Raw genomic sequence first — 13,617 nt, forward strand, 5'->3', positions numbered from 1 at the left:
CTGCATGATCTAATCTTCTTTGAATGCTTTCGAGGGAGGTTCTGATTTCCTGTTTTACAGCCTTAATCTCTAACAGTTCCATTTGATTCTTTTTTATGGTGTCTGTTTCTTCTTTCAAATCATGGAAGGACTTCCTCATCTCCTGGAGTCCATTTTTTCTTTTCTCTTGCATCATATTTAGTTTTGTTACTATGAATATTCTGAATTGTTTATCTGATATTTCCAAAAGTTCTGTTGTACTTTCTGTGGATGATGAGGAGTTGTTCTTTTGCCTTGAGGGAGAGAGATTTTTGTTTGTTTGTTTGTTTCTTACAGTCCTTGTGCCTCTGGGCTGATTTGTAGTCATCTGATAGATTACATGTTTCTTTCTAATTTCTTAGAGTTAATTCTGTAATGTTGGGGGAAAGATGTGCTCTGCTTCTCTGCTGTGTTCTTCAAAGAGGGCCTTGTGTTTTGATCAGCAAATGGTGTATGAGATTCTAGGTTTCTCCCAGAGTCTCAGAACCAGTTATACCTGTGTCAAAGCTGGAGGATGAAGTTAAAGGAAAAGATACAATTCAGTAAAATATGAAGTCTCAAAGGACACCAGATATTCCAAGAGTAACTGTTGGGGGTAGATGTTAATTTCTGCAGCTCTGTCTCCCTGACACTCACCTTGCAAACTACCCCATCCATCATTGCACAAACTAGATATTCCTATGGGGCAGGGGGCAGGGAAGAGTGAGACCCTCTAGATGCCCAGTTGACACACCTGAGAGTTCAGAGGTGTGTGGGAAGAGGTGATCCATGGTCTCTTTACAGTCTCTGTCTTCCTGACACTCACCCTACAATCTGCCCCATTGTCACTAGGACCAATGATGTGTTTTTCTATGCAAAAATGCATCCTGACTTTTCTGATGACCCAATACATGCCTATGATAAAATTTAGTCTATAAATTACACATAGCAAGAGATGAAGAAAATACTACTAACAAAATGATGAAAACATAGCAATATACTGTGATAAATGTTGTGACTGTGGTCTCTGTCTCCCCAAATATCTACATATATTGTGTTTGTGTGATATTAAGATGATGAAATGCTTATATTATATGAAGTGGGTGAATTGGGTATGCACTGTGATACATGAGAATGAAGATAATTTATTTTGGATGATCAGAATCATCAAGCCATGACAGTTTTCTGGATGATGGCTGTTGGCAGGTCACTGAAATCACAGAAAGCGAAATTGGAAAGTAAAACCACAGATAAGGTAGGGGATTATATGTTTTAAAGTATCATGAATGTCACAATGCATTCTTAAAATTGTGGCCACTTCTTGTTGTTGACTTTAACTTAACTGAAGTGTTAATATAAAATTACTTCCGAACTCTTTTTTAATGCCTTTCTTGAACATTTTGCTATAAAATATACAGAAGTTAGAGCCAGCAGATGGTATATGTCTCATAGCACTGGTTCACTCTCATTTGGAGATAGATGAGCAAGATACATTAAATAGGTGATTGTTAATGTTTATCAGCAGTGAATTTTTGTTTCTTCAGAAGATTGCAGGCACAATTATTAATTTTGAGTTTTGTTGACTAAAAGAAGCTAGCCATTATAAGAAGATTAATATTCCAAAAAAGATATTTTAAAAAATAATTAAGTATTTAATGTGAATTTTATGTACATTTGGTAAACAGATCGAGCTTTTAAAGTGGGATGGGAGGTGAAGCCACCAGGCACGTGATGATTAAGGCACTGGATTCCCATATGGACCAACCATGGTTTGAGTCCTGGATGTGGCAACTTGCATTCTCACTTGTCCTTCTCCTTTCCCCACATCTCTCTTTGGTGAGTGCAAGTGCTCTATGGCAAACTTAAAAATAATAATAATCAATAAAGCTAAATAATTATTTTTTAAAAAATACTGTTTGGGAAGAAATAGTAGGATGAGTGTAAAGTGGGGAAGATCATAATTTTTCACCAGATCTTCTCAAAACTTTTAAAGCATTTTGTCATACGATGTGTACACTCTGGAGACTGAGGAAGAGAAGAGAAGAGAGAGAGAAAGTGTGAAAGCACCTCCCAGATGGATGGCCAGGCCATAGTCACTTCTCTGTTTTTCTCTTAGGATTTTTGGCATGCTCACACACATTTTTGGCATGTTTGTCAAATATCTAGGACTTGAACCGTGCAGTTGGCCATGTGGGATCCAGCTGCCTTAACTTTCTATACCATATTCTGGACTCCATTTTTTCTCATAGTTAATTTTCATGACTGCTTTGGATTGATGCTTTATTTTTGTTTATTTGTTAGGGAGAAGTAATAGCATTGGATAAAATACCCAACAAAGTAGAAAAAATAAAGAAGAATGCTTCATTGTTAAAGCTGCATTCCATCAGGGCGTTTTGTTTTGACGGAACAAAGGCACTTAAACTTGATATGGTTGAGGACACAAAAGGTGAGTAAAATTTTGCATTTATTTATTATTTTTAGTTTAAAAATCATAATTATATTTATGGGATACTGTGTAATATTTTGATACACACACATAAGTATACACTATATGAAATGATTTAAAAGCTAATTAACATATTCATCACCTCAGTATTTTTTGTGATGAGACATTTGACAGTTACTCTTTTCTATTCTCCCGAGATTTGGGGCATGCACACACATACCCCCAGTACGTTTTTCAAGCTGGTCGGCGCAGGACTTGGACCACATAGTCAGCCATGTGTGATCCAGCCACACTAACCACCACACCACTAGCTGACCAAGTTTATTTTTATATATGGTATATAAGGTTCTAATTTGACTCTTCTGTGTTCTAATATCCAGTTTTCCCTGCATGTGAATATCTGGTTTGACCAGCACCATTTGTTTACTAAGTTTTATCACTAGTTTTTAATATCCTTCCACCCATTTTTCCATGGGGGAGAGAGAGGGAGAAAAAGAGAGATACAGAAAGAGCCACAGATATCCAACAGGTTCTACATGATATGATCCAGCCTTAGCCAACCAAGATTATGGGGACACGTGCACATGCTTGGTGTGTACGGGGATACTTTAGTACATGAACCTGGGACCTTCCCATATGACTTCAGTATCATAGAGATTCATGTCACTGGTGTGCCACAGTGGCTGGCCCCTGATTATTTATTAGAAAAACTGTACTATCCCCATTTTGTATTCTTGGTACCTTTATCAAAAATTGTCTGTAAATGGATAAACCTATTTTTAGACACTCTATCTTGTTCCATTGGTTGATATGTCTGTTTCTATTCTGTTGGATTGTTGGGAAAGTCATGAGGCATTTTTGCATAGAAAAACATAAAAAAAACAAACCCTCATGATTTTCCTGATAACCTAGTAGTATTATGCCATTTGACTTTTGCAGGTGTATAGTATACTTTGAAGTCAATTGTATGATACTCCAGCTTTATCCTTTTTGCTCAAGATTACCTTGATTATCTGCTATGTTTTATGGTATATACAAATTGTAGGATACATTTTTTTTTTTGGAGAGGGTTTTGCTATAGAGGGTATGCACTTGCCAGAAAGACAGAGAGAGACAAAGAGACAGAAAGCTAGAAATCACTTCTTAGGGGGGATGGCCACACCACAATTCCTTCTCCTCCATTCTCTTCTTGGGATCTTGGGCACGCATGCACATGGGCCTGGTGTCAGTTTAAACTGCCAGGTCTAGGAATCGAACCATGGTCAACTACATGGGAGTCCAGCGACATAGCCATTACACCAACTACTAATCCCAAGATAGTTTACTTTTTGAAAAAACTTTTATTATTATTCAAGGGCGCGTGCGCTCGCCAGACAGACAGAGAGAGACATAGAGACAGAAAGCGAGAAATCACCCCCCAGGGGGGATGGTCACGCCGCAATCCCTTCTCCTCCATTCTCCTCTCGGGATCTTGGGCACGCACGCACACGCGCCCGGCGTGAGTTTTAAGCCACCGGGTCCGGGACATGAACCGCGGTCGACTACGTGGGAGTCCAGCGACATAGCCATTACGCTAACTGCTGGTTCCCTAGATAGTTACTTTTTGAAAAAACTTTTATTATTATTTCTTCAGAAAGAGAGATAGCACCCTAACAAGATCTTCATACCATGACTCATCCCCAGCCTTCACCGAGCCCCAGATCATGGGCATGCTTGTGTTCAGTATGCTTAGGGACGTTTCTAGATTTGAACCTAGCACCTTCCAATGTAGAGGTGCCTTGCATAGTTTTGTGTTTTACCATTGCACCATTACATGGCACTGTTTAAGATTGTTTAACTGTGAAAAATGACATTGTAATTTTAATAAGGATTGTGTTGAATCTGTAGATTGTTTTGTGTGGTATGGCCATTTTAACAATATTAATTTCTCTAATCCATGAACATAGGATATTGTTTCAAAAAGTGAAGCCGTGTAAACAAAACAATTTCTGAGTCTTGAAGGAGCCAGAGATTAAAGAATGAGCCAGACAAATTCAGTTTATTGATTACGAGTATAATAAAGGAATTTACTGACATAAATGAGATTATAGGTGACTGTAAAGTAAATCTTCACACCTCCAAATCATATGTTTGTATAGTTTGTACAGGATGGCCTTGTAATGGAGGACATATATAGGAGATATTGGAGGTTTTGGTGTAGCAATACTGTATCTTAAGTATGATTAGAGACCTACCAGCCCCTGGATAAGGATGATAGGCCTGATTATTAGACAAGCTTTGGCTACATTGTAGCTTTGTGAAGGTAGCCAAGGACTTTGGGGACACACAGAGATCAGGTTGTTCAAATGCTGGATTCGCTTCAAGATGGTCTCACTTCAGTTTTGCCACAGATATCTATCCATTTCTTTATTTTACTAATTTTTGAGAGGTTTTTGCTATAAGTTGTTTGTGCTCACCACAGAGACAGAGGGACAAAAAGTGAGAAATCACCCCTGCGTGGGGATGGCCATGCTGCAATCTCTTCTCCATTCTTCTCTTGGGATCTTTGCCATGCACACACATTCGCCCGGTATGAGTTTAAGCCATTGGGTCCAGGACTCAAACCGCAGTTGACTACATGGGAGTCCAGCGACACAGCCATTATGCCAACTGCTGGTCCCTATTTTATTAATGGGTGATACTGTTTAGTATATAGATGTTTTATCTCCTTGATTAAATTTACTCCTAATTTGTCTTTTTTTTTATTGTAAAAAAGATCATTTTCTTAATTTCTTTTTTACCTAGTTTCTTATAAGTATATAGAATTGCTCCTGATCATTTTGTATCCTGTGACCTTACTGAATTGTTTATAAGTTTTAACAGTTTTTTGGTAGAATCTTTAACATTTTTAATATAAGAGTATGTCTTCAGAAAACAAACAATTTTACTTCTTTCTTTTCCTTAGGACTTCTTTCATTTCTTTATTTGTTTCTCTTCCTAATTGCTCTAGCTAGGACTTCCAGTACTGTATTGAATAGAAGTAGTAAGAATGGGCATCCTTTTCTTGTTCCTGATCTTGGAGTAAAAATTTTCAACTTTTTATCATTAACCATGATGCTAGCCCTGGGTTTTCGTATATGGTTTTTGTTGTGTTGAGGTACGTTTCTTCTATACCTAATATTTTGAGAGGTTGTTTTTTTTTAAATCATGAAAGGATATTGAATTCTGTCAAATGTTTTTTCTGTACCTATTGTTTTATTTTGTAATTTCTTTTTTCCAATTAATTTATGTACATTTAATCACATCTTTACAGTGTACATTTCTTCTTCTAGCACAAATACTATGCATGTCAGTCAAGCCAAAGAGATTACTTTATAACTTATCAGCAAATAGCCTTTCATTTTTTTTGTCAATTAAACATACTTTTACTTGTTTTTTCCTTCCCCTTTCCCCTCTCTCCCTTCCATACTAAACTTTTTTTCCACATTTTATTGATTCACAAAATACCTTATAGACAAAGCTGGAATCTAGTTACAACCTCACTGTAATTTTCTTCTGAAAAATTTTTTTAATTAATTAATTTACATTCATTCCCTGAGCATCGTCACAGCATACAAAATGTGATTTCCCATCCAGAATATACTGCATAGTGCCATAATCACACATGTATGTGTGTGTATACACACACACACACACACACACATTTCATACATAAATATTTTACCCCTATTTCTCACCCTCTGCCATTTCCCACCCTCCTCCTACACTGTCTCAGGTATCTACAATTATTTCCCACATTTTATTGATTCACACAATTTCTTAAATATAACTAATTTCAGTAGCAAGTTCAGCTGATACATACATATCTGTGAATACATGTCTGACTTTAGGCTTGAAACTGAGTAGAATGCCCTACTCTTAACCTTGGATTTGAACTTGACCTTGTCCATGGCCTTGAGTGTGACCATGACTTTGATCTTGACCTTGAAGTCTCTCGCTGGTCCTTGACCTTGACTTTGAACTTGACCTTGGCTTTAACCTTGACAATCACCTTGAAGTTTCCTACCTTCCTTGCACTGGATCTTTTTTTTTTTTTTTTTTTTTTTTTTTTGAGAGGTTTTAGGGCGCGTGCGCTCGCCAGACAGACATAGAAAGACAGCGAGAAATCACCCCCCAGGGGGATAGCCTCACCGCAATCCCTTCTCCTCTATTCTCTTCTTGGGATTTTGGACATGCAACACACACGCCCGACATGAGTTTTAAGCTACCGGGTCTGGGATGCGAACCGCGGTTGACTACATGGGAGTCCAGCAACATAGCTGTTACGCTAATTGCTGGTCCCTGCACTTGATCTTGAATTTGACTTTGAACTTGATCTTGAACATGACTTTGTCTGACCTTGGCTTTGATCCTGACCATGATCTTGAAGTCTCTTGCCTTCCCTTGACCTTGACTTTGACAATGGCCTTGAAGTTTCCTACCTTTCCTACTTTTGACCATGGCCTTAATCTTTGAAGTCTCTTGTCTTCCCTTTCTTGGCCATGACCTTGGTCTTGGCCATAACCTTGTTGTCCCTTGCCTTTATTGTCCTTGTTCTTGACGTCCCTTATCTTTCATGCTCTTGGCTTCTCTGGCCTTGGGCCTTGCCTCCCAACCTTGCTCTTGATTTCTCCTGGCCATGTTAGCCTTTGACTTCCCTGCCTTTAGCCTGACTTCCCTTGTCTTGGCCATGGCTTTCCTTCCCTTGCCCTCCTTCAACTTTACCCGGCCTTGCTTTTGGCTTTGCCCCTTCTTCTAATTTCATCGCCCCCTCCCTCACCTTCCTTGCTTCCTTTGACTTCACTTGACCTTGGCTTCCTTTGATTTCCCTGTCCTTGCCTTGCCCCTGCTTTGCCTTAGTTTTGCCCTTGATGTTCCTGCCCTTGGCTCTGATTTCCCTTGGTCTTGGCCTTGTACTCCCTTGACTTCTTTTAGCCTTTGCCATCCCCCTTGGCTTTTCTTGCCATTGCCCTCCCTTCCCTGACCTTGCCCTTGCACTTCACATGACCAGCCTCTGGCTAGGCAGTATTGGAAAGCTTATGTGCACACTGATCTTGAGGAGGTAGGGCATGGTTCTGAGATGGGCTCCTCCATTCAGCCTGTGCTTGCTCCTCTACCTCAGCCACCTAGCAGTCCCAGACCTTTGACAGAATACTCACTCTCCAGCCTACCCAGCACTTTGTTTTTATACCTCCGTGAAGAAGCTATTGCTTTTTTGTGTGTCATGTTTCAACATAACTTGAACCATGGACCCAAAACTTGCAGGTCTGTTTCTTCCTCTAAGGTACAGATCCTGAACTTATTTGCTTCTAATGGAAACTATTTACATCAGTATTAAAATATGATATAAAGGTATCCTTCCCCAGTCAGTGCTTTCTTTTCATCACCAGGTAAAATGTCCACAGCCCTGTCATCTGTCCTTGCAGCTTTCCAGATATTTAACAGCAAAATATAGTTTCTAAAGCCACTAACCTAGCCATACCTTGCACTTAAAGGGTTTTTACCTTTTTTTTCTTGAGATCTTCATATACAAGAGGACTTAAAAAGTTTATGAGAATGTGGATGATGAAAAAACTATGAGTGGATTTCAGATATTTTTGCAATAAAATAAATGGGTACATTCAGTTTCTTTCATGCACTTTTTGAAATCCCCTTGTGTTTCTAAGGGCTTTCTTCCAGAGGTGAAAAACCTTGCTAGATGTCTTCCACACATAAGCTTGATGGGAACAATCCTGCTGATCATTGTGGCTTTTGCGTCTTACTGGTCACAACTCCCCATTTACCTACTGGCAATCCAAGGTGCATCACAGAACACAGTACCCCTGCCTGGATGGGCTGGGGATTTTTGATGACCACTCTTGATGAATTGGTTCCTTTCTTACTGCATAATGATTTTGTCTGTTTTTACCATTTTTTTTTTAAAAAGAATTATACATTTTATTATTTTTAAATTTGCTATGGGGAGTATGTGAGAGAGAGAAAGCCACCAGGTCTGGGGGACCTGAATTATGGTCAACCCTATGGGGTTCTAGTGCCTTAACTACCATGCCATGTTATAATTTTTTAATTAAAATTTCTTTAAAATTTATCTGTTCCAAGTATAGGTATACTTGTTCCCTTTTGGTTTCCCCTTTTGTATGGAATATCTTTTCCCATTACTTTTATTATATGTGTTTCCTTAGAGGTAAAGTGATTCTTTTGAAGGGAGCATATAGTTAGTTGAGTTTTTGAGTTTTTGTTGTCATCCTGTTGTTTATCCATTTTATCTATAGCCACTCTTTTTTTTTTTTGATAATTTGGTTCCTTTATATTTAAGATAAGTATTGATAGTTAAGGACTTAACTACTATCATTTTGTTAATTGCTTTCTGGTTCTATAAATCTTTTGTTTGAATCTTTGTGATTTGGTGGCTTTCTCTAGTAGCATGCTTTTATTCCTTTTTATCTTTTGTCTATCTGTCAATACTTTTGGTTTGTGGTTACTATGAAACTGACTTAAGACATTTTATCACAGGTTATTTTAAGCTGATAACAACTTAACTTTGATAATATACACACAAAATACATATATAAAGAAAACTCAAGATTTTACTCTCTTGGGAACCAGGAGTTAGTGTAATGGCTATGTCGCTGGACTCCCACGTAGTCGACCGTGGTTCGCGTCCCAGACCCGGTGGCTTAAAACTTGCTGGGTGCGTGTGCGTGCATGCCCAAGATCCCGGGAGGAGAATGGAGGAGAAGGGATTGCGGCGTGACCATCTCCCCTGGGGGGTGATTTCTTGCTTTCTGTCTCTCTGTCTGTCTGGCGAGCGCACGCTGCCTATGGCGAAAACCTCTCCAAAAAAAAACAAAAAAAGGATTTTACTCTCTCCTCCCTCACATTTTATGTTTTTTGTCACTATGTTTTTTTATATTGTGTATTCATCAACCATTTATTGTAGCTATTATTTTTAATAGCATCATCTTTTTTTATGGAGAGGTTTTTGCCATAGGGCGCGTGCGCTCGCCAGACAGACAGAGAGACAGAAAGCAAGAAATCACCCCCCAGGAGGGATGGCCACACCGCAATCCCTTCTCCTCCATTCTCCACTCTGGATCTTCGGCACACACACACACACACATGCCCCGTGTGAGTTTAAGCCACTGGGTCCGGGATGGTTCTTCTTTTTCTAATTGCCAGAGGACATGTTTACTTACCAGAGACATAGAGACAAAGTAAAAAGAAAAAGCATTCCCCAGTGGAGTGTGGTCACACTATATACCCTTCATTTCTCCATTCTGTTGAAATTTTGGAAATACACACTTGGACTTGGAATGTTTTTCAAGCCCTCAGGGCTGGAACTCAAATAACTGGTCATCATGTAGGATCTGTCTCCCTTAACCACAGCTATGGGGCTGGCTCTGTTTTTGACACTTTTATTATATGCCTTGGGGAGGTCTTATTTGGGTTAAATCTTCTTGGAGATTTTTGACCTTCTTGTATCTGGATATTTATATCTTTTCCATATTTGGAAAGGTTTCTTGTGTTTCTCTCGTGCTAGAACTCCTGTAATTTAAAAATTTGCTTTTTTGATGCTATCCCACATGTCCTGTAATCTTCTGCCATTATTTTGTAATCTTTTTCTCTTTTCTATATATTTTTAAATAAATTCTCTTTGAGTTCACACATTCTGCTTGATCAGTTCTGCTTTTGATGCTCTCAACTGCATTGTTAATTTCATTAATTATTTTTCAGCTCCAGAATATTTTTTTTTAATTTGTTAGAAGAGGCATACACTCACTGACCAGAGTCAGAGAGACATGCAGAGACAGAAAGAATCTCCCTTGTGAGATGGTCATGTTGCAATTCCTTCTTCATTTTTCCCTCCTCTTGGATGTTTTCTAAGTCGCTAGTCTGGGATCCAGCTGCCTTAATCACCACACCACTGGCCCATGTAGGCTTTCTTTTTTCCCTATAAAATTCTCTTTTTAGAACTGCTTTTTCTGTGTCTTAAAGGTTTTGTTGTTTACATTTTTATTTGTTTAAAGAAGTTTTTTAAATATTTTTCACATTTTGTATCAATCCACTGGTTTTTTAGAAGCATGTTTAATTTATACAGTTCCCAAAGCACCTCTTGTTAATTGATTTCTAATTTCTTTTTTTTTTTCCCCAATGTAGTCTGAAAAAAAAAACTTAATGTACTTCAACATTTTAAAAATTTCTTGGGACTTTTTTTGTGCCCTGATGTTTGCTCTGCAGGGAGAATTTTTCATGTGGTGTGGGTAAAAATATGTATTCTGTAGCTGTTGGATAGAATGTTATTTATGTCTGCTAGGTACCTAGTCTACAATGCAGTTTATTTTCAATTGTTTCTTTGTTGATACTCTGTTGGATAACGTATCCATCGCTGAAGTGGGGTGGGTGCTGAAATCCCCTACTATTATTGTATTGCAGTCTACCTCTTCCTTAGTTCTATTAGTACTTGCTTTATATATTTAAGTGCTTTGATGTTGGGTGCATCTATGTACATAAATATTTATAATTGTTAGATTATCTTTGTGTATTGGCTTTTTTATTATATAACAATCTTAGTACCCTTACACAGTTTTTGTCTTAAAATCTAGTTTATTTGATGTTATAAGCATAGCTACTCCTCGTTTTGTGGTTTCCATCTGCACAGAATAACTTTTTCTATCATTTAATTTTCAGTGTATGCATTTTTGCACAGGCGAAGTCAGTCTCTTATAGGCAGCAGATAGTTAGGTCTTTTTTTCAATTCATTCATCCACTCTTATGTCTTTCACTTGGAGAATTGATCCATTTGTATTCAAAGTGTTGATAATTATCGAGAGGTAAGGACTTACAACTCCCATTTTGTTCATTGTTTTCTAGTTGTTTCGTATATTTTTGTTTCTTCTTTTTATTACATTTCTTTCTTAAGTGACTTTTTTCTCTTGTAGTGTATTTTGATTCCTTGCTTTCTAATTTTAATGTATGTATTATAGGTTTTGGCCTTGTGGCCACCATGAGGCTTATGAAAAGCATCTTTTTTTTTTTTTTTTGGGGGGGTTCTTTTTTTATTTTTTTATTTATTTTTTTTGCTATAGGGCACATGCGCTCACCAACCAGACAGACAGAGAGACACAGAGACAGAAAGCGACAAATCACCCCCCCGGGGGATGGTCACGCCGCAATCCCTTCTCCATTCTCCTCTCGGGATCTTGGGCACGCACGCACACGCGCCCAGAGTGAGTTTTAAGCCACCGGGTCCAGGATGCGAACCGCAGTCAACTACGTGGGAGTCCAGCGACATAGCCATTACGCTAACTGCTGGTTCCCGAGGCTTATGAAAGCATCTTAAAGTTATAACAAGGAATGTACTTTCAACTGATAATTTTGATTGTAACAAAAATAAAAAGTGAAGCCAGGTATTGGTTTAGGTAGATCCACATGAGAAAGGCCATGGTTCATCTACCAGGACCTCTCTGAGAAAGCCAGGCATGTTTGTATGCTGTGGTCTGTTTCGGCTGAAACTGGGAGGTGGATCATGGCATAAAGACCCTCTGGGATTGCTTGTCTGTTTTCTTTCTCTGGTGGAGGAAACAAATGAACTTAGAAATAATAATAATAATAAAAAACAAAAATAGGAAAAACATACAGTGTAACTACATTTTCTTCCCACCTTTTGAATTTTCTGTTACAATTTACATTTTTTATTTAAGCGAGTGGGTTTTTTTGCTATAGGGTGTGCTCACTGGAGAGAAAGAGAAAAAGTGAGAAATCACCCCCCAGGAGAGTTGGCCATGCTGCAGTCCCTTCTCCTCTATTCTCCTCATGGGATTTGGGCACATGTGCCACATTGCCTATCTCTAAACAGATTATAGTAGTTATTACTGCTTTTAAAAGTTTTGCCTTGGGGCCAGCAAGTGGCATAGCAATTATGTCACTAGACTTCCACATGGCTTACTGCAGTTTAAGTCGGACCCAGTAGCTTAAAAATCAAGCTGGGGGGAACCAGCAGTTAGCGTAATGGCTATGTTGCTGGGCTCCCACGTAGTCGACCACGGTTCGCATCCCGGACCCGGTGGCTTAAACTCACGCCAGGCGCATGTGCGTGCATGCCCAAGATCCCGAGAGGAGAATGGAGGAGAAGGGATTGCGGCGTGACCATCCCCCATGGGGGGTGATTTCTTGCTTTCTGTCTCTATGTCTCTCTCTGTCTGGTGAGCGCACGGGCCCTATAGTGAAAAACCTCTCAAAAAAACAAAAAAAAAATCAAGCTGGGCACATGTGCGTGCATGCCCAAGATCCCAGGAGGAGAATCGAGTAAAAGGGATTATGATATGTACATCCCCTCCTAGGGTGTGAGTTCTCACTTTCCCTCTGTTTCTGTCTCTCTCTCTCTCTCTGGTAAACACACATGCTATAAGGTAAAAACCTCTTAAACAAATGTTTTGCCTTTTAGTTTTCATACCAAAGATATAAATTGTTCACATATCACACAGTATTAAGAGCATTCTGGGGAACCAGCAGATGGCATGATGGTTATATTGCTGGATTCCCACATGGCCTACTGTGGTTCAAGTCCTGGACGTGACTTCTTGAAATTCATACCAGGTGCATGTGAGTTTATGCCCAAAATCTCAAGAGGAAAAGGGAAGAGAAGGGATTGCTGTGTGGCCATTTCTTCTGGGGAGGTCATTTCTTGTGTTCTGTCTTTCTGTCTCTGTCTTTCCGCTAAGTGCATGTTCCCTATAGCAAAAATCTCTCAAAAATAAGAGTATTTTGAATATGTCTGTATGAATTTTGTATCTTTAAATGTTTCATTTAGTGTGTGTTTTTTTTCTTTTGAAGTTTGAAGAACTTTTAGCATTTGTTTTTTTCTGTTTGTTTGGGGTATTTTTTTGAGCTTTTTTTTTTTTTCTTGCTGTAGGGTGCATGTGCTCACCAGGAAGACAGAGACAGAAAGTGAGAAATCACCTCCCAGGGGGGATGGCCATGCCACAATCCCTTCTCCTCCATTCTCCTCTCAGGATCTTGGGCACACAGGCACATGCGCCTGGCATGAGTTTAAGCCACCAGGTCCGGAACTTGAACTGCGGTCAACTACATGGGAGTCCAGCGACATAGCCGTTACGCTAACTGCTGGTCCCTGCAAATCAGATAGTTTTAAAAGC

The 13,617-nt window shown here is 39.0% G+C and overlaps 1 protein-coding gene across 5 annotated transcripts in view; it reads left to right on the forward strand.

The window, feature by feature from the left end:
* Positions 1-13,617, forward strand: part of NSUN6 (NOP2/Sun RNA methyltransferase 6) — a 111,645-nt gene that overhangs the window by 68,515 nt on the left and 29,513 nt on the right. For all 5 annotated transcript variants that reach the window (XR_003551268.1, XM_027776237.1, XM_006159730.3 and 2 more), the window contains one exon: positions 2,299-2,443. Coding sequence is in view for 4 of the 5 variants with exons in the window: in XM_027776237.1 (XP_027632038.1) it covers positions 2,299-2,443 (145 nt within the window). In the remaining variant the exon portion in view is untranslated. The remainder of the gene's footprint in view (positions 1-2,298; positions 2,444-13,617) is intronic.

Source organism: Tupaia chinensis, unplaced genomic scaffold (assembly GCF_000334495.1).
Source record: "Tupaia chinensis unplaced genomic scaffold, TupChi_1.0 Scaffold000647_1, whole genome shotgun sequence".
Classification (NCBI taxonomy): domain Eukaryota; kingdom Metazoa; phylum Chordata; class Mammalia; order Scandentia; family Tupaiidae; genus Tupaia; species Tupaia belangeri.